This window comes from Neovison vison, chromosome 3 (genome assembly GCF_020171115.1).
Source record: "Neovison vison isolate M4711 chromosome 3, ASM_NN_V1, whole genome shotgun sequence".
NCBI classification, from domain to species: domain Eukaryota; kingdom Metazoa; phylum Chordata; class Mammalia; order Carnivora; family Mustelidae; genus Neogale; species Neogale vison.
The window spans coordinates 225892838-225919318 of record NC_058093.1 but is presented as its reverse complement, the minus strand read 5'-3'; the positions used below and the strand labels follow the sequence as shown (position 1 = coordinate 225919318).

Genomic DNA, 26481 nt, shown 5'->3' with positions numbered 1-26481 from the left:
ATGTAAACTTGAGGGGCACCTGGGTGGCTCAGTCGGTTAAGGGTCTGTCCTCGGCTCAGGTCATGATCCCAGGGTCCTGGGATCAAGCCCTGCATCAGGCTCCCTGCTCAGCAGGGATCTTACTTCTGCCTCTCCCTCTGCCAATCCCTTTGCTGCTCCCTTTGCCACCCCCTCTGTTGCCCCCCCTCCACTGCTGCCACTTGTGCTCTCTCACTCTCTCTCTTAAATAAATAAAAAATAAAATCTTAAACAAAGAACAATGTGACCTTGAGAAAGTCAACGTCCTAACCTGTAAAATGGCGATAGAAGACCTGGTAATTTTAATTCAATGCATATTTGATGCAGTACATAGTCTAGAGTCAATGCAGACACTGAATTAGATGCTGAAGGTGCAAGACAGGGACAGAGAGACAATAACCAAGCAAATAAATACAAGATAATTCTTCTGAAGGAATAAATGAAGCAGGTACAATGGAGGAAATATAAGTGTTGTAGAAAGTCACTAATGGGTGATGGTTAGTGGCAAGTAGAGATGGGAGCTCAGGGAAGGTGGCATTTGAGCTGAAATCTAAATGAGCAGACAGCTAGGCCAAAAGAGAAACCAGAGGAAAGGGATCCCAGGCCCAGCTGTTGTGAGGAATAACTGAGTGAAAGCACTTGGTGCTAAACAACCACTCAGTAAACAGCTGCTGTTCTTATTATGGCACATGGTTTACTCTCAGGTCCTTCTATTCAAATGAGGAGAAGCTGGCCAAGCCATAGACCAGAAGGATAAATATATATGAAAAAAAAAACATGAAAAATAAATATAGGGGCATCTGAGTGGCACAGTCAGTTGTGTGTCCGACTCTTGGTTTTGGCTCAGGTCATGTCTCAGGGTTGCGAGACTGAGATTCCCTCTCCCTATTCCTCTCCCTTCCCATCCCCACCCCTCCTGCTCCTGAGCCTCTCTTTCTCTCTCACTCTTTTTTTCAAAAAGTAAATGTAAACATATTCATAAAAAGGCCCCCAAGAAAAATTCAGGCTCTGACCTCATAAGAATCTTCATAAGAAGATTCCACAGCTCTGAATCATAACCCAAGTCAGGTAGAAGCACTAACCCAGCCTCGCCCCTGTTGCCAACCCAACTTCTTCCTCCATACAGAACTATTTTAACTCCTGTAACCCATAATCCCTCCAGGGGAAACCTGGAACTGGGAAAAGCCTCTTAATTTTATTTAACTGATATGCATATGTTGTACCTGAACCTCTTCTCATTATTCCCATCTGTTTCTCTTTGGAATTGTGTGCCTGTCTTGTCCAGTTGCTATAAGGGGTTCTGGCATAACAAGCGTAATGGTCAAAAAGGAAAAGGCAGAAATGTAAACGGAAAGCTTCTGTTTGCATGATGAATCTGAACTTGTTTATGGAAGTACAAAAACACATCATAGGCATGTAAGGATTGGTCAAAATCTTGCTGTGACTCTTGGGACAGTTCCATAAACTGACAGTTTTTGATAAGATGCATTGAGCCCTTACTATAATCCCACACCTCGTGCTGAAGAACGTCAAGAGCATCAGTGCTTTTAATATTTTCAACATGCCAAGAAGTGGTTTTCTTTTATATTTAGTCCTCCTTCGTGGATAAGGAAACAGATTCAAACAGCTAGTAAATGACAGTGCTGGGATTCCAGATCTGACCCTGCTCCCCAAACTCCCAAGACCTAGCTTTTTTAAAACCACTTTAGTGGTTAGTCCCCCAAAGCCAGAGGAAAATACCTCTGAGGGACACCCTTCTATCCGGCCCGAGAGTTAAATCCCTAACCCAGAAACTCCCACAGGAAAGACTGCCTTCTTGAGCAAGAAGCCCCACCCTGGACACACACACCTTGGGATCAGCGCTCCCAAATCCACCCAGATGTAATCCTCACCCCTTAAAGAAGTCTTCGCTGCCCAGCCAGGATAAGGAAACCTCTCCCATTCCTGAAGACCTTACCCCTACCCCCAAATTTCAGAGAGGACCAGGTTCATAATTTGCGGGGCCCAATGCAAAATGAAAATGTGGGTTCCCGTGCTAAAAAAAAAAAAAAAAAAAAAAAAAAGAATTTCAAGAATGAGAGATTAGAGCATTAAACCAAGCCATGGGACCCGTATTCTGAGACTGCCCTGGTTACTTGCCCATAAAGCCAGCGCTGCTTCAGAGATGCCGTTTAAGTTAAAGGACTGGCTACCTCAGCCAGAATTCTTAAAACCTTTGGACATGGGGTGGATATGGCAGGTACGTAGCACACACAACTTCCCGAGATATTCGAGAACACACCCTGGGGCAGACAACTTTCGGAAATCTGAAGCCAGTTCTCTTGGCTTGGGCACAAAGTCCCCTCGCACCCTTCTAGTCTTCTGGGTGGTCCTCGCAACCCTGCCCCAGCTCCACCTTCGGGGTGTGTGGGCCTTACCGCGTGCGGCCCATTGCCGGGGCAACCGACGCCGCGACAGATGCATTGTGGTCTGCAACAAAATGCTGGAGAAAGATCCTGAGGGAACCATTGACTCCATGGACCAATGGGAGAGTCCCGGGGGCTGCGTCAAGCCAATGGGGACGGTCCTTGGGGGCGGGGCCGGCGGGAGCAGGGCGGGGCCTAGGCACTAGGCGGCGGCGGCTGGCGTGGGGCTCCTTAGATGCGCCACGGCTTCGGTAGCGACCGTAGCTCCTGCCGGGTGTGAGTGTCGCCAGCCCCTCCCCCAGGAGACCGTTGCAGTTGGTCGCCCCCTGCTTCTCGGTGAGAGACTGCGGGGACTCCGGGGGGCTTCGCTGCTTAGTTACATCTCCCGCCGGACTTCTCCCGCTGTTCGGTCCGCGCGGCCCGCGCTTTCTGAGAAGTGGGGTGGGGGGCGGGAGGAGCGGGTTGGGGGAGCTGGCGCCTCGCAGGCGCAGCCTACACCCCAACTCCTCACCCCTTGCCTGGGCCTCGCCCCCCAGGTAACCATGTGCGACCGAAAGGCCGTGATCAAAAACGCCGACATGTCGGAGGAGATGCAACAGGACTCGGTGGAGTGTGCAACTCAGGCGTTGGAGAAATATAACATAGAGAAGGACATTGCGGCCCATATTAAAAAGGTGAGGACGGGGCCTACGGGTAGGGGGGCTCGGGCCGCTTGCGCGCAGCTGGGGCGAGTCACAACTTAGTCCTTCTTCCCGATCCCGCGCTCCCAGAACGCGTGGCAGACATCGTTGGAGGTACGCAGGGCACCTCGGGTGTAGAGGTTTCCAGAAAAGACGCAGATGAATTTTGCGCTCCTGATGAGAAGAACAGACCCTCCGCGCCCGAAGTTTTTTTATTACTCAGCTCCGCAGGGGGAAAGCGCCACCTAGCAACGGTTTCTAGGATCAGGGAGCAGCGGTTCCCCCTCTTCTGCTTGATTCCTGTGCGGAGGATCCATCTGGGTGTTCTGAGGGGGGAGGGGGAGCTGCGTGGGTGTTTCCAGCCCGGCCGGAGGGAGCTCTTGCCAGCCTTCCAGTGGGGAGTTAGTCGACAGTAGAAGGAAAGTGGGTGGTAGTGGTGGTTAGGGGGCTGGGGTGAGGGCTTGGTAAATGGCAGTCTGTAGAAAGCTGGCAGGACTGCCAATTTCTCCGAGCTGTGTTTTCTGCAAGGGAAGGAAGCTGGCAGCCTAATCCGTGGGAGGGTTCCCAGTTGAGAATGGGGAGATGAAAGACTTCAGATGGAACAGAAATACCTTTTTTGACAAACGCAGCAGTGGGTTCCTCTAGCTTGTAAGAATGTTATTCCAGTAGATGTAGATGTAAAAGATGTTCATGCTGCATACGGTGAGAGCCGAATTTTGTGTAACTCCTCACTAAGACTTGTAAGAATTCTACAGAGAAAGATTGGCCTTGGCCCCTGCCCTACAGTCACCCACTGAGGATATTACCACCGTCGTTCTAGTTCTCAGAGCCCCTTTGGCTGAGGAAAATAGGGAAAGCTGTTCCTGCAATTTGCTCTTTGTATACCAGGTGATAGATTAGCACCATCAGGATAGATGTGGAAGAGAGCGGTATTGAAATTAAGGATAAAATCTGACTAAGTGACTGTCAGATTCTGCTTCTAGCGTTCTTTTCGTAGGACCAGTGGATTGCAGAGTATCTTGTGCCCTTCCACAGTGGTTGAGATGTGAATTGAGGCTTTGCCCTTCGGACATCTTTTGTTTTCAGTGATACTGGAGTGCAGTTAGGGAATGGGGTATTTGGGGCTAAATATTTACCATTTTGGATGTTGTGGTGCATGACTTAACAGGAGAATAATTTCGTTTGTTTTGTTTACACGTAACATGATAAACTAGAACTGTTATCACCTGCTTTCTCTCAAGGAGTCTATCCTAGGAGCTATGAGGGTGAAATTACCATGATAACAAAGTGCCCCTGTCTTTGAGGCTGCCCTTTCTGCCTTTTAGTTCCCCAGCCCCCATTCTCAGCTTAGCTCAGACTGCAAGTATGTATGCATTAATGCACTATGTAGGCGACTTGGAGCTGGGGAACATTCTTTCATGTTAAGAATTTGCAGATGCTAACGTTCCTCCTTTCTGCCCCTACAGGCTCTGCTTAACTAGGAGGCAAATTCTGACCTCTGGTTTAGCACTGAAATTCTAGTGTTCTTTTTCTTTTCCCCTCTCCCCCCCCACCAGGAGTTTGACAAGAAGTACAACCCCACCTGGCACTGCATCGTGGGGAGGAACTTCGGTAGTTACGTGACACATGAAACCAAACACTTCATCTACTTCTACCTGGGCCAAGTGGCCATTCTTCTGTTCAAATCTGGTTAAACGCATGGACTGTGTCACACACCCAGTGATCCATCCAAAACCAAGGACTGCAGCCTAAATTCCAAATACCAGAGACTGAAATCTTCAGCCTTGCCTAGGGGAACACCTCGATCTTTGAACCTTTATTGTGTTGTTTTGTGCAGGGTATTCTCTGTACAAATTTGTTGTGGTTATAAAACAATTAGCAAAACAGCTTACATTTGTATTTATTTTCTATTCCATACCTCTGCCCCATGTTTTTTCTCCTCAGAATCCATTCCTTTCAAATAAATCTGTTGGAGAAGTGTGTGTTAGTTACGATTTGTTCAAATCTAGGGTTGAAAATGGCCTATTACTTGATAGGCTATTGGGGGTCAGGCCTTGAAGTGAGTTTTTGTGGGATGTAATAGACTAGCCTATTCATAGTGCTCTTGAGTCTTTGATCTGTCCCATCCTGCAGCTGCCGTGCATGGAAGACTACTGCTCAGAAGTGCATGTTGAGAAATGCATGGCAGAGAAACTTTTCGGTTAAATCTCGGTACTAATCTGAAAAATAACTATCCTTAAGTGCTCATTTTGTTAAAAGATGCTGTTCTGGACTTTGGGCCTCAGTTGGTGTTGATGAATGTGTAGAACTTTATCAAAGTTCTCTTTGGTTGTAAAACAAGCCAATAACAAAGTTGCACTAATGAGAAATTGCTGGGCTAGTCTAGGCCGTCTGCCCCTGCCCCCTTTTCCTGCCCTGTCCCAAAAGGACACTCAAAGATTAAAAGTGGTTTTAAAAGGAAAAATGAAAGTTTTTGAGCAGCAGCCCTCCGTGTGATTCCAATAAAGTCTTTGCAGGAATGTAAACGTGTAAGCCTGCTGTGCTTTGCTTTAACTAGCTGTGCTTAGAAACCCCATTAACAATTAAATGTGAATTGAAGCTTTCATTAAAAGACCCAATTAAAGCTGTGGACAAGTAACCTTCATTAAAGGTTTCCTGCTATCAATTTTAAGAAGACTTAAAGGCTTTTCTATGACGAAAAGCAAATATAGCAGACTTGGCTTTTGTAGGCATAAAGGAAATAACGCCAGAGGCGGAAACAACCCACGCTCCTCTTGGGAAGATGCGAGGAAGGTCCTGGCTTTCTAATCTTATGTTTTGAGTGTTCAGAGGAGGGAACGCTTTTCGTTTTAAACTTTGGATCTCTGAGAAGCAATTAGGATTTCTGAGCAGCCAAGCTGCTGCTACATAAGGGGAGAATAGTAGTTGAAATGACTCCATCTTAAGGACAGCATTAGGTTGTAACATTTTGGGGAGATTATTACTACTAGAACTTGGGGTTTTAGGAATCGTAGTGAAGTTGAGCTAGGTTAGGAGTGGGAGCGTTTCAGAGTACAGAGGCAAAAAAATGTTTATTGGCGGCAGTTAAAATGGGAGAAAAAATTTCCCCCTGCTTTTTGTAGGAAAGAAGGATGAGGTTCTGTGGAACGGGAGTGTAACTGAGGTGATTTAGGTTTCTATTTATATGAACATACTGAAGATGTTCCCATAATTCATTTTTTTTCTAGCTCCTTTCCCTTTTTAGTGACTTAGCTATAGTTCTCTTTGAAGCCCCCAAAGCTGGATCGTTCTTGTTCCATTAGCCCTCCTTCCAGATAGTCTTCTGGCAGTAGACCCTAGGGTTGATGTAAGTCCACAGTGGCTGGGCCTTGGGGGTTTTAATTTGATCAGACCTGTATCTACTGCCTGGAAGTGGCAGCTTTTAACTATTTAATTTTTTTTTTTTTTTAAAGATTTCATTTATTTGTCAGAGACAGGGGGAGAGAGCGAGTGAGCACAGGCAGACAGAGAGGCAGGCAGAGTCAGAGGGAGAAGCAGGCTCCCTGCCGAGCAAGGAGCCCGATGTGGGACTCGATCCCAGGACCCCGGGATCATGACCTGAGCCGAAGGCAGCTGCTTAACCAACTGAGCCACCCCTTAAAATTCAGATACGAAAAAAAAAACACTTTGCCAGGGAGATAGAATTGGGTTGATGGTTTATGAAATTCCCTGAGCGTCTGCTCCTTGTTAATTCTAATTTCAAAGACCAATAGGCTCCAGCTGGCTGAAAAAAAGTAAGTTAATTTTTTTTAAGGTTTAGCACTTTGTCAAATGTTCTTTTCTCTTCTTTGAGATGGTTGTATATAGATAACTGTGTCTGAAAGCTTTTCAGTGACAGAGCCAGGAAGATCTTGTGAGTGAAGGTACATAAATGACCCCTACTCTGCTGGCCCTAGAGGCAGCATGTCTAAAGGCTTTTGAAATAGACTTGAACTAAGTTACCCACAATTACCAAATGGCCAGCCAAGTCACAAGTTGCTTTTTGCAATGTCTTAGCAAAGTCCCTTAAAAACCATGGGCTTAATCCACATTCAGAACATTTTGGGCCTCTATTTATTTATTTAAAGGTTTTATTTATTTATTTGAGAGAGCACAGTAGGCAGAGCAGCAGGCAGAGGGAGAGGGAGAAGCAGGCTCTCTGCCAAGCAAGGAGCTGGATGTAGGGCTTTACCCTGGGATCAGGACCTGAACTGAAGCGAGCCATTTAACCGACTGAGCTGCCCAGGCACACCTGTTTTTTTTTTATTTTAAAGATTTTATTTGACAGAGACGGCAAGAGAGGGAACACAAGCAGGGGGAGTGGGAGAAGGAGAAGCAGGCTTCCCGCTAAGCAGGTAGCCCAATGCAGGGCTCCATCCCAGGACGCTGGGATCTTGACCTGAGCCGAAGACAGATGCTTAACTACTGAGCCGCCCAGGTGCCCACTTAGGTCTCATTTTAGCATCAAACGTTGGACTGTATTAAGGAGACGAGCTCTGCCCAGCTCTACCACTTAGTACCAAGGAAAAAAAAGGGGTTAGGCTAGATCATTTTCAAACTTTTTTTGGGGGGGGGGTGCTACAAAACCCTCCAAATGTATTCTGATAAAGGAGTTCTCCATATAAAACACGAAAGCAGGAGTTTCCTGGAACATTTATTTATTCTTTCACCAAAGGTTTGTTTTCTTCGTGACAGGCACTGAGGATCCAATAGTAGTTTTCAGTAGAAGAGGACTGAGTGATGACAAAAATGTATTTCCCTCACACTCCCCCTGTCCCAAGAAGAAATAACAAATACCACACAAATTGTAAACTCATTCAGTGGTTCAGTTCATAATTCTAATTGTGATTGTTAGCACTCTGACTCGGGCCTTCGTTTTTGGCCCCAGACTTAGTCCTGAGAGGCTGACTCAGGTACAGCTAGGACACGTTTTGGTTCAAATCATCATTGGGTTCAAATGAGTCATCATCCCTGTGGAAGGCAGCACCAGCAGAGAAGCTACAAACACTTCAAAAAGGAGAAGTAGTTCTGGTTTTACCTTAACCACACATCGCGCAGTCAAAAAAAATAGGAGCTGAGCAAAAAATACAGAGCAAATACCTCTGGGAAAAGCCCTGAAGCAGCTTCTAGTGAAATGTGCAGTAGAATCTGTTTCTTCCACTTTGGGACTGGTCACGTCAGAGCAGGAGTCCGAGGCACAGGTCCTTAAGAGGGGATGTTCTGCTGCCAGTCTCACTAGCCAGATTATCCTCCAGTTCCAGGCTTTTGACAGGATGTGACTGTTCACACTCCAGAATGGTAAAGGAGTTATAGTTTGAAGCCAGAATGAATAGCCACGATGCCTGATGTGAGACTTTCATAAGTCACTTTTTCAAAACCTGCATCTTGTATCATCTCTTTGAACTCCTCCTAAAACGCAAAGATACAGCAAGGATCACCTGGATTTAAACTCTAGGGCCTTTGTTGTAAAATATCAAAGTTTTGTACCTGAGATGGGAATTGTCGGATACTTTCTACAAGATATTGGTAGGACTTCCAATCTCCTGCAATGACCTCTCCCAGGACAGGAATGACCTGGAAGCTATATAGATCATAAAGCCTAAACACAAAGGCAAAAGAGTAAGATTAGAACATGCCCCCTGATAAGAAGCAAGAAGGTTTAAGCGTGAAGTTATAAATTCAAATGCCTTTAGGGGTCAAGTACCTGAAAGTAATGTGGGCCAAGTGCAAGACCAGTAGGGACTAGTGAGGAGGTGGTGACAGGTGCAGTTAGAAGATAGCATAAAAGTGGAGAAGGGGCAGGTACTACTCAGCTCCGACTACTGCTATGTGGGAATAAGTGCTCAGCGTTGCCCTATATGATGCCTCAAGTGAAGCTGGAAACACATTTTTATGTGAAACTTCCTCATTTTTAAATATGAACATCTAAGTCAATCTTTTTTTAAAGGTTTTTTTCTGGTTTTTTTTTTTTTTTTTTTTTTTTTTTTTTTTTATTCAACACACAGAGAGAGATCACAAGCAGGCAGAGAGGCAGGCCGAGAGAGGGAAGCAGGCTCCCTGCCATGCAGAGAGCCTGATTCAGGGCTCGATCCCAGGATCCCAAGACCGCAACCCAAGCTGAAAGCAGAGGCTCAACCCACTGAGCTACCCAGGTGCCCCTAAGTCAATTTCTTAAAATACAAAATACATCCGTGGGCCAACTTGAGCTTCTGGTTGCTGGTTTGAAACTTTTTTGGCTTAGGTATTCAGAACTGGCTGACTTCTGAGGTGGCACTGTGCCATAGATAGGGCTATCATATGCCTTAGAGACTCTGAACTATGAGCTTCATGCTTATCACTTACTGGCTGTTTCTGTCCAGTTTGGGGATGGAAAACCCTTGGCTAGACAATGAGAATAAAGCCCTGTTAACAGTACCAACCTGGATACGAGGGGATTGTTCACTTGACTAAACTCCAGACAGAGAAACCGTCCTCCTGGTTTCAGGACTCGATGGGCTTCCTGGAGTGCCTGAGCAAGACAAGGAACAAGAGAACACACTCCTCAGCAGAACTCAATTCCATGAGGCCAAAACAGCTTTAACTTTGATGGGCATTATAAAAGTTAGCATTTCCTATAGCATGCACATAGATCCCTTGTGCATTCTCAGTGGGTAAGCTGTAGCAGCAGAGATAACCCGACAATATCCTAAATTTTACAGGCATTCTGCTGCCCGTGAAGAGAATGTTACTTGGAGTACTTAGATTGGGACCACATGACGGCCAATTTCACAAACTGTCAATTATTTATTAAAATCTTATTTCAGGATTTTCTTTTTTTTCTTTCTTTATTTTTTTAAGTAAACTCTTTACCCAACATGGGATTTGAACTTAAAACCCGGAGATCAAGAGTTGCACCCTTTACTGATAGAGTCAGCCAGGTGCCCCTACAATTACTTATGTAAATCACAATGGATATCCTCTTTGATCTAGGAATTTTACTTCAAGGAACCTCTCACAGAAATGCATCTGTTGTAGGGGCACCTGGGTGGCTCAGTCCGTTAAGCATCTGACTTTTGATTTTGGCTCAGCTCAGATCATAAGATCGGTCTCCGTGCTGGGCGTGGAAACTGCTTAAGATTCTCCCTCTGCCCCTTCCCACCATCCAAAGAAGAAAAAAGGAAAAAGAAATGCACCTAGGGCGCCTGGGTGGCTCAGTGGGTTAAGCCGCTGCCTTCGGCTCAGGTCATGATCTCAGGGTCCTGGGATCGAGTCCCGCATCGGGCTCTCTGCTCAGCAGGGGGCCTGCTTCCCTCTCTCTCTCTCTCTCTCTCTCTCTCTCTCTGCCTGCCTCTCCACCTACTTGTGGTTTCTCTCTGTCAAATAAATAAAATCTTTAGGGGAAAAAAAAAAAAGAAATGCATCTATTGTAGAGATGACATGCACACACGTTATTACCTGCAGCGCTGTTTGAACAGCACAAGATTAGAAGCATCTTAACTATTGAGAGACTAAATTATGGAATATCTATATAAATGGAATCTATGCAGCTATTTAGAAAAAGGAAAAGCCAGGGCTCTTCATGTACTGACATGGAAAAATCCTCCAAGATACATTTTTAAGGGGAAAAAAAAGCAATGGGCAAAATGTATCATATGCTAATATTTATACAAAAGAAGAAGAAAAGAAAAACGTTTATTATTCACAAAACTTCTTTGCAAAGGTACATAAGAAACTGGTGATTGGAGGAGGGAGAAGAGGCACTGCATGGTTGGTACACATGGGTGGGAGGCATACTTTCACTGACATGCCCTTTTTTTAAAAAAGATTTTATTTGGGCGCCTGGGTAGCTCAGTGGGTTAAGCCGCTGCCTTCGGCTCAGGTCATGATCTCAGGGTCCTGGGATCGAGTGCCGCATCGGGCTCTCTGCTCAGCAGGGAGCCTGCTTCCTCCTCTCTCTCTCTGCCTGCCTCTCTGCCTACTTGTAATCTCTCTCTGTCAAATAAATAAATAAAATCTTTTAAAAAAATAAATAAATAAAAAATAAAAAAAAATAAAAAGATTTTATTTATTTGACAGAGATCACAAGTAGGCAGAGAGGCAGGCAGAGAGGGGGAAGCAGGCTCCCCGCTGAGCAGAGCACCTGACGATCCCAGGGACCCTGAGGTCAAGGCCTGAGGTGAAGGCAGAGGCTTTAACCCACTGAGCCACCCAGGTGTCCCTGACATGCCCTTTTGTACTTTGAACCTATTCAAAAATTTTTTTAAATTAGAAGAAATTATAGGGCGCCTGGGTGGCTCAGTGGGTTAAGCCACTGCCTTTGGCTCAGGTCATGATCTCATGGTCCTGGGATCGAGTCCCGCATCGGGCTCTCTGCTCAGCAGGGAGTCTGCTTCCCTCTCTCTCTCTCTCTGCCTGCCTCTCCATCTACTTGTGATTTCTCTCTGTCAAATAAATAAATAAAATCTTTAAAAAAAAAAAAAAAGAAGAAATAATAAACTGGCTGCATACAAGGGGCAGGTCACAAAAACCAAGCTCAAGTGCACCACAAAGATGTCTCACTGAAAGCAGAGGAACCAGGTAACTGGAGCCCGTGATTACAAAAACAAAACATGGTGCCTTGCACATGGTCTTCAAATGCTCTAGGATAGAATACTGAAGGAGAAATGAAGAGCTGCATCAGGGAGTGTCTGGCCGGATCAGTCAGTAGATACATTTGATCTCAGGGTTGTGAGTTGGAATCCCACGTTGTGTGCAGAGATTACTTAAAGATAAAATCTTTAAAAAAAAAAAAAAAGAACAGCTGCATCAGATTAAGAGCTAAATGTTCCCTTCTCCCTGTAGAGGAACCCATGACTCTAGATATCTTCTGCCAAAATAAGTGTTCGAGTGCCTTCTGTGTTGGCCTTGGAAATGCCTCTGATCTGCAAACTTACTGGGTCAGACAACTTCACAAGTGAGCGGAAACAGATGGAAAGCCAGAGCATGACTGACAGCTCAAAGATGTGAATACCAACCCAAGCAACAAATGCTTCTATGGGGATCTGCTCTGTGGTTTGTTTTTTTTTCCCCTTCATTTTTGTGACAAGGAAAATTGGCAACTTCAAGGAATGAAGCCCCCAAGCCTGAAAAAGTCATTCCATTCAAAAGCTGGTGGAGAGAAGAGTCTCCCTCTTTTCTCATTTTTCTGTGGGGCTGCTCTAGGAGATCAAATAGCACAAGAGTCACACAAGCTAAAGACGCAGCCATATATACCTGATTAATGTGTGTGACATTCCGGATCCCAAAGGCGATAGTGTAAACATCAAACTTGTCATCATCAAAGGGCAGTTCTTCAGCATCTCCCAATACCCAAGCAAGTCCTGAAAGAGAAAATCATTTCTGGGCTCAGCCTGCGCTGCTCAATTGTACCCAGTGAACTGTCAAACATGAGGAGGGCATTGTGGGAATCCCCCGATTTGGAGTCAGCCAGGCAGAAGTGTGGGCACCCTGCACACCCCACTCATGGCTGACTTCTCAAGTGGGGGCCGTCTGTGCAACCTGTGACTGATTCTGGGAGTCAGTGTCAGAATTGAACTGAATTGTTGTACACCTACTTGGTGTGGGAGAACTGGAGAGCAGTCTGGCGCTGGGCAAATACCATATGTGTGGTATTAGAAACCATCACACGCCTGCTTTCATCACTGGGTTCCTGGCCGCTGTATTGGAGGTGCTGTCTTGGCCTGAGAATCTGAATTTCTTCAAGTTTAGCAGGAAGCTCTTTCTCCAGGGGTCTCGGGGTAGAACCTGATGAATATTTAGTTATGCCCACCCTGAAGCAATTTTTACCCAACTAACTGTTTTGTGTAAAGTACCATGGTTAGGATCCCAGGTCTGGGGTTTAGACTGCCAGAGCTTTAATTCTAGCATCACCATTTATTAGCTGTATCATCTTGAATAAACTACTTTGCCTTGGTTTCCTCATCTGTAAGATGGAGTTAATAATAGTACTAACTTCAGAGGGCGATTAGAAGTATTTTTTTTTAAGATTTTATTTATTTATTTGACAGACAGAGATCATAAGTAGGCAGAGGGGCAGGCAGAGAGAGGGGGAAGCAGGCTCCCTGCTGAGCAGAGAGCCCAATGTGGGGCTCGATCCCAGGACCCTGAAACCATGACCTGAGCCGAAGGCAGAGGCTTTTAGCCCACTGAGCCACTCAGTTGCCCCTCTTTTTTTTTTTAATTTTATTTATTCATTTGAGAGAGAGACAGAGCACAAGCAGGGGGAGAGGCAGAGGGAGAAGCAGGCTCCCTGCTGAGCAGGGAGCCAACATGGAACTCGATTCCAGGACTCTGAGATCATGACCTGAGCTGAAGGCAGATGCTTAACCGACTGAGCCACCCAGGTGCCTTGACTGGAGTATTCTAAGTATGGAATTTAGCCTAGTTATACTGGTTCTACTGAAGAATCAAAGTGTCTAGACAATTTTTGTCTGGTCACAAATTCAGAAAACACCCAAGGGAACCCCATAACAGGGTAGCTATGTCCACTAAAGGATCCTGATTCAGCTTTAAGATTAGTCAACTTTCAGCAAATTAGACATAAAATGCAATATAGAAGGAAGGCTCTATAGAGGAAAGTAAATGAAAACCTCCCTGGAAAAGCAAAGTGGCGGTATTTAACAAAACCCTTAAAAATAACCATACACTGGGGTGCCTGGGTGGCTCACCAGTTGGTTAAGCGTTGGACTCTTAGTTTTGGCTTAGGTCGTGATTTGGAGATCGTGGAGGTCTAGAGATCCAGCCCTGCGTGGGACTCCGTGTTCCACCTCTCTCCCTTTCCCTTTGCCCCTCCCCTAGCTCAAAACACACACACTCTCTCTCTCAAATAAATAAATGAATCTTAAAAAAAAATAACTATATCCTTTGAACCAGCTCTTTGATTTTTAGGAGGATGACCCTGATATCATCCTCAGGGCAACTGCTCTGAGCCCATGATGGCAGGGTCTGTACTATCTCTTCACATACATTATCTTATCACATTCTCATACTACCGCCATGGAATAGCTCTTATTATCATCATCATGTTTTAGGAGAGCCAAGTTGAGTATCAGGCAGCTTGTCCAAGGTCACCCAGATGGACTGGAACTCAGGATGTTTTATCCCAGAGCCTGTGTTTCCTTCTTTTCTATTTATTTTTTATTATCTATCTATTTATTTATTTGACACACAGAAATTGCAAGTAGGCAGAGAGGCAGGCAGAGAGAGAGGAGGGGAAGCAAGCTCCCTGCTGAGCAGACAGCCTGATGCGGGGCTCCTTCCCAGGACCCTGAGATTGTGACCTAAGCCTATGGCAGAGGCTTAACCCACTGAGCCACCCAGGCACCCCGAGCCTGTGTTTTCAATAGCTGTGGTATATTACCTCCTAATATGGTTTTTATTCTCCCATTTTATAGATAAGGGAATTGAGATCTGGAGAGTTTAAACACTTGTCTGAGGTTATGTAAAAGGGAAAAATGAACAAATGCATGCAAAAATTTACAAATAAGGATGTCACAACGCTGTGCTTTTTAAGCAAGAGCTTTAGAAAAAAGTGAAGGATCAATTGGGGTTGCTGGTTATGTAAACTGGTGATGTGAATCTTTGTCATTCACATCAGTACAAGAGAAAATCATAAAGAAGGATTTTAAGGAATTTTTTTTTTTAAAGATTTTATTTATTTATTTATTTGTCAGAGAGAGAGAGAGCGCGAGCGAGAGTGAGCACAGGCAGACAGAGTGGAAGGCAGAGCCAGAGGGAGAAGCAGGCTCCCTGCGGAGCAAGAAGCCTGATATGGGACTCGATCCCAGGACGCTGGGATCATGACCCGAGCCTAAGGCAGCTGCTCAACCCGAGCCACCCTGGCATCCCCCAATTTTGAGGAATTTTTAATGACATGGAAAGATCTCATGATACAATACTAGGAAAAGCTAGGAAGGATATACATTAAAATACTAGGAGCATTACTTGATGTTGGAATTATAGGTAACATTTATTTTCCTCTTAATACCTTTGCAAAATCCAAAATTTCTCTCAAATCTATCACTTTTATAACCTATCAAATAATTTAAAAAATATATTTATTTTCTGGGGCGCCTGGGTGGCTCAGTGGGTTAAGCCGCTGCCTTCGGCTCAGGTCATGATCTCAGGGTCCTGGGATCGAGTCCCGCATCGGGCTCTCTGCTCAGCAGGGAGCCTGCTTCCTCCTCTCTCTCTGTCAAATAAATAAATAAAATCTTTAAAAAAAAATATATATATATATATATATATTTATTTTCTTATTTGAGAGAGAGTGTGTGCATGCATGAGAGCACAAGCAGAGGAGGGTGGCAGAGGGAGAGGGAGAAGCAGTCTCCCCACTGAGCAGGAAGCCAGAGGCAGGGCCGAGGCTGGAAGTCGATCCAGGACTCCAGGATCATGACCTGAGCTGAAGGTAGACGCTTAACCAACTGAGCCCAGGCGTCCCTCAGATAACTTTTTTTAAAGCTCTTGCCCTCAGAACTTCCATTTGGGGAGGACATGCTCCACAGAAGATGTAAATCAAACACACAAGAGTGCTACACATAAATATGTCTTTCTCATTAACTTACTCTCCCAAATTAATTTCTAGGATTCTTCTTAGTTTCAACTCTTTTCATGGTATATTTTTTACAAAGACATCATTGTTGGACACTGATAAAGCAAGGAGGAAAGATAAGGAAAACGGGCCTATGCAGCACTTAATAATTCATTCGCCAGTGGTTTTGTCTTGGCAGTAAGGAGAGGCTGAAGGGCAAGCTACGCTATGGAAGGGATGATTCTAGAAATGGAACACTGCCTATCACTTCTATCTTTGTTCTCCATTCTTTATGGCTGAGCACCAGAGGGAAGGGAAACACGTTTTTCAGCAGGAGTAAGGAAACATAGTGCCTTTGTCTAAAAACACTAGGGGCTGTCTGCTTTCGGATCAGCACTAATGGTTAACAAAAGAGCCCTTCATCTTGGAGGCCAAGTGGGTGGTGGTCCGTCTAGGCAGTTCGTTCTAGGGGTGGGAGGTGGAGGAGGAAGAATTGAACTAAAATAACCATAGTCACTTCTGGTGGGGGAGGGGGGAGCACAGGAACGCTGATGTTGACCCGAGGGACTCTATTTTCTTTGTCCCAGACCACTGCCTCATGGTAGCTGCCTGCAGTGCTTGGCCAGCTGGGAAGAGGGCAGTGCAGCGGCTCTGGAAAGCTGGCGCAGCTGCCACATCCTGACTTCTACTTGAGAAAGTTGGGGGGAAAATATTTTAAAGGGTGAAAACAGGGGCGCCTGCGTGGCTCAGTGGGTTAAAGCCTCTGCCTTCGGCTTAGGTTGTGATCCCTCAGGCTCTCTGCTCAGCCTCTGCCTGCCTCTCTGCCTACTTGTGTGATCTCTGTCAGTCAAATAAATAAACAAATAATATTTTTTTAAAAAAAGGGTGAAAACAAACAGCAAAATGTGAAATCTACATCTTTTTTTTTTTTTTAAGATTTTATTTATTTATTTGTCAGAGAGAGAGGGAGAGAGAGTGAGCACAGGCAGGCAGAGAGGCAGGCAGAGGGAGAAGCAGGCTCCCTGCCGAGCAAGGAGCCCGATGTGGGACTCGATCCCAGGACGCCGGGATCATGACCTGAGCCGAAGGCAGCCGCTTAACCAACTGAGCCACCCAGGCGTCCCTGAAATCTACATCTTTAAGCTAGGGCACAAATTGTTCATTTTCAGGCTATAAATTGTTCATTTACAGGACATTGGGGTCAGCAGGGAATTGCTGGGAACTGAAGGCAAAACTTCTATCTCAGGGTCCAAGAGCTAAGATCCCAAGACTCAACTCCAATTTGGGATCTGCCACTTAAGAGTTGTGTTACTTGGACAAAGGCACTTTACTCAAGCAGCACTTGGGGCTTTGGTGATCGGCCCTGTCACATGGGGCTGGTAATCAAGCTACCACCCCAGGCTGGCGAAATAATGTACATAACAGGGGTGTCTGGGTGGCTCAGTGGGTTAAACCTCTGCCTTCGGCTCAGGTCATGGTCTCGGGGTCCTGGGATCAAACCCCGACATCGGGCTCTCTGCTCAGCAAGGAGCCTGCTTCCTGGGCCCCCACTCTCTCTCTGCCTTCCCCTCTGCCTGCTGTCTGTCAAATAAATAAATAAAATCGTAAAAAAAAACCAAAACCAAACAAAAACGACGTACATAACAGCCTGCAAACTGGATTCAGGCACACAAATTATCTTCAACTCCGGCCTAGCTACATGTTTTTGAAAATAAAGCCCTTCAATATTTATATATCCCATCTTATTTCATAAACACACAAACATTTCCACTGTGTCTACTTCTCACAGGACTTACCAGCTTTGTGTCCTTGAGCACGGGCTTTCTGCTTTCCAACCTTTAGCATCTCCTTGTTGATGTCACAGACCACTACCCGGGAACCGCCCAAGGGGTCCTCTTCATTTTGGTACTTTCTAGCAATTTCTTCCCAGGATAAATTTTGCTGGGCCCGTAACTGCCGCTTCAGCTTTCCCTTGTGCTGTGCCTCGACATAATTAAGGAAACGGAATGCAATGTCACCTGTGGGAAGCCAACAGGAGGAGAGATGCAAACACAAACACAAACACAAGCAAAACCCCAACATTTCCAAAACCCAAACAGAGCAACAAAGGTACAGGATTTGACAGTGTACAAAAATTGAAGTTTCTCTTCATTTCTCTGGTAAATTAAAAGGAAAAAAAAACCAGCAATTTTTTTTTAACTTCTCTCTCTTTTTTTTTTAAGATTTTATTTTTAAGTAATCTCCCTACCCAGTGTGGGACTCAAACTCATGACCTCAAGATCAAGAGTCCCATGTTACACTGATTGAGCCAGGCAGGTGCCCTGTTAACTTAAAATATTCCTAAAAACCCTTTAAAAGGGGCACCTGGGTGGCTCAGTGGGTTAAGCCGCTGCCTTCGGCTCAGGTCATGATCTCAGGGTCCTGGGATCGAGTCCCGCGTCGGGCTCTCTGCTCAGCAGGGAGCCTGCTTCCTCCTCCTCTCTCTCTCTCTGCCTGCCTCTCTGCCTACTTGTGATCTTTCTCTTTCAAATAAATAAATAGAATCTTTAAAAAAAATCCTTTAAAAAATTGCATAATGCATGGACACATTCTTGCTATAAAAGACACACCCAAATATTTTTTTTTTTAAAGATTTTATTTATTTATTTTGACAGAGAGAGATCACAAGTAGGCAGAGAGGCAGGCACAGAGAGAGAGAGGAGGAAGCAGGCTCCCCGCTGAGCAGAGAGCCCGACGCGGGACTTGATCCCAGGACCCTGAGATCATGACCTGAGCCAAAGGCAGCGGCTTAACCCACTGAGCCACCCAGGCGTCCCACACCCAAATATTTAAACTAAAACAGAAACGTTGGCTTCTCTCTCCATACCCTCTCCAGACCTAAGCAGTGTTAGGTGCTAGTGCTCAGCCCTTCTAGTCTTTGTCTAATAATTGTTGCGAAAGCAACACAAGGGTACAGTTACCAGCAAGGATCCCCTCCACCACCACTTTCCATGCCTAGTTCAGCTCTCCAGGGACTGTCTTTCTCAACCCTCTCAGCTGTGTCTTCTGTTGGTTCCAGCTCGTTCTTTATTTACCAAATTTATGATATCTCGCCCATCCTGTCTGCTTGGCTCTATCTTCGTAATATGTTTAGATCAAATTTCATAGTACCTCATAGATTCCTTTGTAAACTGGAGTAACAGACTCTTATTTCTATTTCGTCCGTTACAAATGGTACCTCTTGACTCCTTTCAACCTTCTACTGTGAGCACTTTTATACCGTCAAGACCAACTGATACTGTTTGTTCTGAGGCTATAATTACTTCTGTGCTTTGTTGGTTGGAGTCTAAAGGCTGAAAAGTGTGTATGTTACTGTAATCAGGTAAATACTATTTGGGCCAAGACAGTGCTTTCTAGGAGCACACTGCCTTTCTTATAATGTTGTTTGTCTTTGTTTTTCTTAGACTAGTTGTAAGAAATATACCCTTAAGTTCTTCTAGTCTCTCCAACCAATTAGGTATTCTCCAGTCCCTTTCCTATATGTTTAAATATTTTATATGAAATGACTTAAAAACATATACAAGGATCATATTAGACACATAGTTGTACAACTTTTCTTTCTCTTCCCACTGAATATGTCTTTGAAAACTGTCCATCAGTATTTATAGGTTTTCCACATTCTTTTAAATAGCTACAGGATAGTTCATAGAATGGATGTATCTTAATTTAAAACAATTTCTTTACTGAGGCAGAAATAGGTTATTTCCCAGTTTTCACTACTACTAAAAATGATGCAGTGAGCATATCTGTAGCTACATATTTTTAAAATGTCTTTTTAAATATATGGGATTACCTTCCAAGTAGATTTTTTTTTTAAAGATTTTATTTATTTATTTGACAGAGAGAGAACACAAGTAGGCAGAGAGGCAGGCAGAGAGAGAGAGAGAGAGGAGGAAGCAGGCTCCCTGCTGAGCAGAGAGCCCGATGCGGGACTCGATCCCAGGACCCTGAGATCATGACCTGAGCCGAAGGCAGCGGCTTAACCCACTGAGCCACCCAGGCACCCCCAAGTAGATTTTCTAAACGGGCAGTTGGCAGCATGCAGTAATCATCGAGGTGAAGGCACAGATGTAGGCAGTTCTGACCAAACCCTTTCTGAAGCTGTATCTTGGTGCAAGGTTTTTCTTTTTCTTTTTCTTTTTTTTAAGACTAGATATGGAGAATTGGAATTGTGGGGTCCTAGACTCCGAAGATTTTAGATTTCAGCAGATTCTGTTAAATGGTCCTTCATTGAGCAAGGTGTCTTACCACGTTCCCAGTTTCCACCAGGGAGAGGGCCACATCATCAAAGTCACACATAAACATGTTTCACACATGCAGATGGTTCTACTGTCATTTCTTATTCTATATTATCCTATTGGTATAGATTATCACATTATTACATGACCCATTATTCTAATGTAATTTAACATGTACATGTACATTAGCCATGTACATCACCAAGATGCATGAGTGAAACCCATGATGTTTTTCTCCCCAGATACCTAGTGTGCACCAAGTAACAAAGGACTGTGGATAAACAACTAAGCTTTGGATTTCTGATATGATTGTGGATTAGGCAGAAAAGTTTGCCTAGAAAGCTTACAGAATATGAGAATGGGCATATTCTCCCTCTGCCCCAAGAAAGGGGGAAAGTGGATTAAAGGTTAAACAGAAAAATAAATTCATTCACACGGTGAGATGTCCCTGGAGTAAAAGAGTGAACTCTTTACTTTGTAGCCCTGTGCATTTTAGAAAAATGACGGGCATAAAGCTAATATGTTGTGCTTTCTGAGTGACATTTGGTTAGAAAGAGTAAACCTTTCTTAGAAGTGTACTGACTTTCAATTATCATCTTCAGCCTAATGGTAGATAAACTAGCTCATTCTAACAAGAGACACTTGATTTCTACAAAAGGTGCTCAGTGATATTCAAGGATACTCGACTGGACATTACCTGTGCCTCCAGCAACATCGAGCAGCTGGGTCCCAGGAAACGGGTGCATCTTCCAGACTAGCATATCCTTCCAAATACGATGGATACCAAGACTCATCATATCATTCATTACGTCATACTTCTTGGCCACACTTTCAAACACATGATAGACTGACACAGGAGAAATACAACACAATTGTGCTATTAACAAGATTAACTTAGGAAGTCCTAAATGAAATGGGATGAAGCTTTTCTCCCCTGAAGTTGCTGGTCTTTGTCAGATGTAGTTAAGCTAGACTGCTTGATGCCCAAATCTACCCCTTAATCTCTTTTTTAAAAGGGCTTAAGTTACTTCATCTAAGAAACCAACCTCTCTTCTGCTGTCTTAGTTACCTTTATCTAGGACTACTACCCCATAATAATGCCATGCACCTGCTTGGCACTAAGTTAGGTTTCCATTTCTTAGAGGATGGGGGAGGTATGGAATTTTTATTTTATTTTGCTGTTATTATAATAGAAAACAATAAAATCATTAGAAATACATGACTAATGGATGGGAAGGCCTCAACTCATCCCTCCCTGGATCACAGAGAAAAACCTCAGGTACAATTTGGTGGGCAGATGAATGGCAAGATGTGAGTGAGGGCCAAGCCACACTGCAGAGGGCCCTTGTAAATCTCAGAGGATCAAGAGAGAATGTGGAATCTGGCCTAGTGGGAGAAGGAATTTACTATATAAGGCATTTTAAAGCACAGGCTACATTTAACTTCTTTACACCTGCTTCTCCACCCATAAGATGAAAAGCTCAGTGCCAGCTCCCGATCACCCTGCCATAAGGCTGAATTAGGTAATGAAGGGGAGATGCCTTGAGTTTCTCAGATGTAATCTGCTGCATAGATCTAAAACATCATTATCCTCTGCTGATTCAGCACTACAGAGCTCCTCCTGAACTCAGTCTTTTTTTTTTTTTTTTAAGATTTTATTTATTTATTTGTCAGAGAGAGCGGGAGAGAGAGCAAGCACAGGCAGACAGAGAGGCAGGCAGAGAGGCAGGCAGAGGCAGAGGGAGAAGCAGGCTCCCTGCCGAGCAAGGAGCCCGATGTGGGACTCGATCCCAGGACGCTGGGATCATGACCTGAGCCGAAGGCAGCCACCCAGACGTCCCTGAACTCAGTCTTGAATGCCTGTCTCAACCCTGGGATCTCCAAGCTTGCTTTTTTGTTTTGTTTTGTTTTTGGGGTATTCATGGACACTATAGCTCAACCCACTGAGTATAAGGAATCTTTGCTTTGCATGGTTCTGATATACATGAATTTCAGTGACTGTGGTTTAGTTAGGTAACACCAGTCCCCCAACAACATCATTCATGTGCAGTGGTGTATTAACTGTGAAATAAGTGCATAAAGCACAAACTTCTCTGGAAGTTCTTCAGCCCATAAATCACTCTGTAAATAATCAACATGCATCATGGTCAGTAACCAATCATATCATTTCTTTCGGTTAGCACTTGGTAGATCACTACACATCAGTCATTCAGTTGACACACAGACAGCAAAGCATGTAGTTGTGTTACCTCCTTATCTCTCAGTTGTGAACACGTGGTATTTTACAAAACTAGATAACTGAAAGAGGGAACTGGCCAACAAAAATGAAAGCACTGCATAACAATGAAAAGTGATAATTCTGGAAGTGAAACGTCCATGGGGTTATAGGGGAAACAGCTGACTGTGGCAACGTGATGCTGGAGAGACTCTAGATATGCAGCTGGAAGAACTATGTGAAGATGAACTTACGGACAACATTGAGGATGTGGGGGCGCCTGGGTGGCTCAATGGGTTAAAGCCTCTGCCTTTGGCTTGGGTCATGATCCCAGGGTCCTGGGATGGAGCCCCACATCGGGCTCTCTGCTCAGCAGAGAGCTGCTTCCCTTCCTCTCTCTCTCTTCCTGCATCTCTGCCTATTTGAGATCTCTGTCTGTCAAATAAATAAATAAAATCTTTAAAAAAAAATGAGGATGTGGTAGTGATGAAAAGGTTGAATATGTCCCAGAGGAAATGATGCCAGCAAAAAAATCTCACGCTAGAGGAATTCTTAGAGATATTTCATGACAGTGAAGGCATAAAATGTTACAAGCAGATTGAAATTTAGAAAGGAGTACAGCAATTTGTCAAGACACAGATAAGAAGCTTGCTCCCTATTGTAAATTATATGACCAGAAGTAGCAAACACTGTTCAAACTACTTTTGGTACATTTTTTTAGGAAGGAATAAAACAACTTAATGTTTCTAGTTTTTTATTAGAATTTTAATTTAATTAAAAAAACAAACTTAAGGGGCACCTCCTGGGTGGCTCAGTCGTTAAGCATCTGCCTTTGGCTCAGGTCATAATCCCAGGGTCCTGGGATCGAGCAGGAAGCCTGCTCCTTCCTTTCCCTCTCCCACTCCCCCTGCTTGCATTCCTTCTCTCTCTGTCTCTGTCAAATAAATAAATAAAATCTTTAAGGAAAAAAAACCTTAAAATTTAAAAATTCTAATTACATTAAGTTAAAATGAAATCTTAGTTTTATAGTTTGTTAAATAAATATTAACTTTACTACTTATTTCATTTCTCTATACATTTATAACTAAGAGTAAGAGAGTTTTTGATGTTCAGTAATTTTTAAATTTTTTTTAAGTAAACTCTCTGCCCAAAGCAGGGCTTAAACTCATGACCCTGAGATCAAGAGTCACATGCTCCACTGACTGAGCCACCCAGCCACCCACTATGTTCAATAATTTTTAGAAGTCATAGAACAGTTGTAATTTTTCCCATTGATTATTAATACCATTGTGCATGATTTCAGTGCACATGGTCATTTTTACAGTCCTGCACTACTGAGCAGAGAAAAGACTGCCTGTACTTCAATGTTGGGTCCCATCTGGGAGATACATATTTAGCTCATGGTGGGTACCTCTTCCTTGCTTATGTGTGTGAAATGTCATTATATTCTGTAAAGTACAACACAGAGGTTAAGCATTATTATCATTTTGGAAGCAACCCACCTGGATTCAAATCCACTTACTAGTAGAATCTTCAGCAAGTGACTTAACATCTCTGTTTCAACAGTTTCTTCATCTATGATATCAGGCTACTAGTCTCTACCTTATAAGGTTGTATTTTTTTTTTTTTTAGATTTATTTATTTATTTGACAGAGAGAGACCACAAGTAGGCAGAGAGAGAGGAAGGGAAGCAGGCTCCCTGCCTAGCAGAGAGCCCGATGTGGGGCTCGATCCCAGAACCCTGGGATCATGACCTGAGCCGAAGGCAGAGGCTTTAACCCACTGAGCCACCCAGGTGCACCATAAGGTTGTATTTAAAAGAATTAATGAAAAGTATTCCAAAAAGTTTCAAGTCCTTGGGGCACCTGGGTGGCTCAGTGGGTTAAAGCCTCTGCCTTCGGCTCAGGTCATGATCCCAGGATCCTGGGATCATGCCCCGCATCGGGCTCTCTGCTCACCGGGGAGCCTGCTTCCCCCTCTCTCTCTGCCTGCCTCTCTGCTTACTTGTGATCTCTGTCAAATAAATAAATATAATCTAAAAAAAAAGTTTCAAGTCCTTAATAAAAGTTTACTATCATTTTACTTGGATTTTCTTATTTCACAAGCAGTTATCAAGCTTTTAATGTGCATCAGGCGCTGAAGATCTAGACATCAATGAGCCACCGTTCCAGCATTCCGGGGATTCACAGCCCAGTGAAATAGATGTTATTTTATTTTTTTTAAAAGATTTTATTCATTTATTTGAGAGAGAATGAGTGAGAGAGAACATGAGAGAGGAGAAGGTCAGAGGGAGAAGCAGACTCCCGAAGGAGCTGGGAGCCTGATGCGGGACTCGATCCTGGAAGTCCGGGATCATGACCTGAGCCGAAGGTAGTCGCTCAACCAACTGAGCCACCCAGACGCCCCTAGATGTTATTTTAAAATCAATATTCGAAGAGTTCCAGTAGAGCTATGTATTTAGTAAGGCTGAGGTAAGACATAAGACAACGTGAGTAGTCTTGAAGAGGGTGGGATATTCCACTGTAAATTCTTTCTCTTTATTTCCTGGGTGACCACAGGCCAAGTGAAGGAAACTCTCAGAGCCTCACCATATCCACTTGTTAAATGGGCTTAAAACCTACCCCATTATGAATGGTACAATTGGAATTTTGAAACAGTCCTTTCCTTTCCCATGCCTATAGCACAATGCTGGGCACAAAGCAACTGCTCAACAATATCTAACCTTTACCGGGCATGCCTATAGCACAATGCTGGGCACAAAGCAACTGCTCAACAATATCTAACCTTTACCGGGCAATTACGAAGTGCCAGGCATTGTTTAAAATATTTTAATATATTAAGTATCTAATCCTCATTATATCTAAGAAAGATTACTATTATTCCTACTTACACAATTTGGAGGCTGAGGCACAGCAAAGGTAGTTTCCTCCTTCCTTTCTATTAAAAAATGGTCCTACCCTTGGGATGCCTGGGTGGCTCAGTGGGTTAAGCCTCTGCTTTCGGCTCAGGTCATGATCTCAGGGTCCTGGGATTGAGCCCTGCATCAGGCTCTCTGCTCAGCAGGGAGCCTGCTTCCCTCTCTCTCTCTGCCTACCTGTGATCTTTCTCTCTGTCAAATAAATAAATAAAATCTTTAAAACAAAAATGGTCCTACCCCTTGGCAAGAGGTGAAGAACATGAGCTCTGCAGTCACAGTTTTGGAATACTGGTTCCGCCACTTACAATATATATATATATAGATATATATATATATATATATATTTTTTTTTTTTTCCGCCACTTACAATATTAAATTGGGTAACTTCTCGTTTAATCTCGAAGTCTCAATTCCCTCCTGTGTAGCTTGGAGATAACAATACCATTGTTTGGAGGCTGAAATGAGAATTGGGAATAATATCTGCATGGTGCCTGGCACATCATAAACACCCAATTTTTGGAATTTAGTGATAATTACTGTGTTTAACCAGAAGTGGCATCTAAGCTCTGCGGGGTCAGGCTGGGAGGGGGGGTGGCGGGGGTGCTCTCTGGAGGTCAGGACTGCACAGCTTACGTCATCCGAGTCAACAGGACGTTAATTCAACTCCTAGCTGAGCAGAAGAAACTAGATCGCAGACAGATCCCTCCATCCGCCCTCTCGCCCCTTTCACCTTTGTCCCCCTTCTCCTCCTCCGACACAGTCTCAAACCCGAAATGTGTTTCCGTTGCCTGCTTCTCTTGGGACAAGTGCCGCACACCCAGCGGGCCCCTAGGCCAGGAGCTACGAAACCCGGGGAACGGGCAGCACCGCATCACCCGCAACCATCTAAGACCGCAGTAGCTCCATAGAGCGCAGCTCCTGTGGGTCGCCATCTTGGCAGTAGGGTGACAGCGCCCGCACAGTACGTAGGGTTGCATCACTAGAGGGCCAACGGCGGCCGGTAGGAGACATTATTAGCCGAACGCGTCCTGAAACCCTTTCTTAGGGAACTATGTGTGTGACCTCTGGGATCTGGAGGCTGCTTAGTTTTTGAGTACTGGAAATCCCTTCTTCTCCCTCTTCCCGCTTTGAATCTAGAATTCACCAGAATGAAGGGTCCTTATGATAAGGCCACAATCACTTCCCAGCGGCCATATCCCTGAATATTTTCAACCAGCCGTATGAAAGCTAACTCTCAAGATATCCTGTAACTCTTGCTTTCTGGTGCAGAAGTAGGAAACTGAAGTATACGGTGTGGTTACAAGGCAGAGATAACAAGGTCGATTCTCTTACACTTTGATGGGCCTAAGAATCACTGGTTTGAGCTTTAAAATGCAGATTCGGTGGCCGCCAGGTTGGCTC

At 44.3% G+C, this 26481-nt stretch overlaps 2 protein-coding genes across 3 annotated transcripts; one reads left to right on the top strand and one right to left on the bottom strand.

The window, feature by feature from the left end:
- The first annotated feature begins 2647 nt into the window (after positions 1 to 2647).
- Positions 2648 to 5628, top strand: DYNLL1 (dynein light chain LC8-type 1). The gene is made up of 3 exons (XM_044244142.1): positions 2648 to 2759; positions 2960 to 3097; positions 4660 to 5628. Exons 2-3 carry the CDS (start codon positions 2966 to 2968, stop codon positions 4795 to 4797), a joined length of 270 nt encoding a protein of 89 aa, XP_044100077.1. The 5' UTR covers positions 2648 to 2759; positions 2960 to 2965; the 3' UTR covers positions 4798 to 5628.
- Positions 5629 to 7762: 2134 nt separating this feature from the next.
- COQ5 (coenzyme Q5, methyltransferase) lies at positions 7763 to 26024 on the bottom strand. 2 transcript variants are annotated; one of them, XM_044244140.1, is made up of 7 exons: positions 25811 to 26024; positions 20646 to 20795; positions 17468 to 17689; positions 12353 to 12459; positions 9541 to 9629; positions 8609 to 8720; positions 7763 to 8530 (listed from the first exon to the last, which is right to left on the bottom strand). In XM_044244140.1, exons 1-7 carry the CDS (start codon positions 26010 to 26012, stop codon positions 8429 to 8431), a joined length of 984 nt encoding a protein of 327 aa, XP_044100075.1. In that variant the 5' UTR covers positions 26013 to 26024; the 3' UTR covers positions 7763 to 8428. The 2 variants fall into 2 exon arrangements, with proteins under 2 accessions (XP_044100075.1, XP_044100076.1); XM_044244141.1 differs by lacking the exon at positions 20646 to 20795.
- Positions 26025 to 26481: the final 457 nt, after the last annotated feature.

Bases quoted from the DNA above. Each gene is read 5' to 3' on its own strand.
- DYNLL1 (XM_044244142.1), top strand. From the start codon at position 2,966: ATGTGCGACCGAAAGGCCGTGATCAAAAACGCCGACATGTCGGAGGAG. The intron at 3,098-4,659 runs GTGAGGACGGGG...CCCCCCCACCAG, and splicing joins TTGCGGCCCATATTAAAAAG to GAGTTTGACAAGAAGTACAA.
- COQ5 (XM_044244140.1), bottom strand. From the start codon at position 26,012: ATGGCGACCCACAGGAGCTGCGCTCTATGGAGCTACTGCGGTCTTAGA. The intron at 20,796-25,810 runs GTGAAAGGGGCG...CTCCTGTGTCAG, and splicing joins GGAGGAGAAGGGGGACAAAG to TCTATCATGTGTTTGAAAGT. The intron at 12,460-17,467 runs GTAAGTCCTGTG...TTTCTCTTTCAG, and splicing joins TGCTCAAGGACACAAAGCTG to GACTTGCTTGGGTATTGGGA.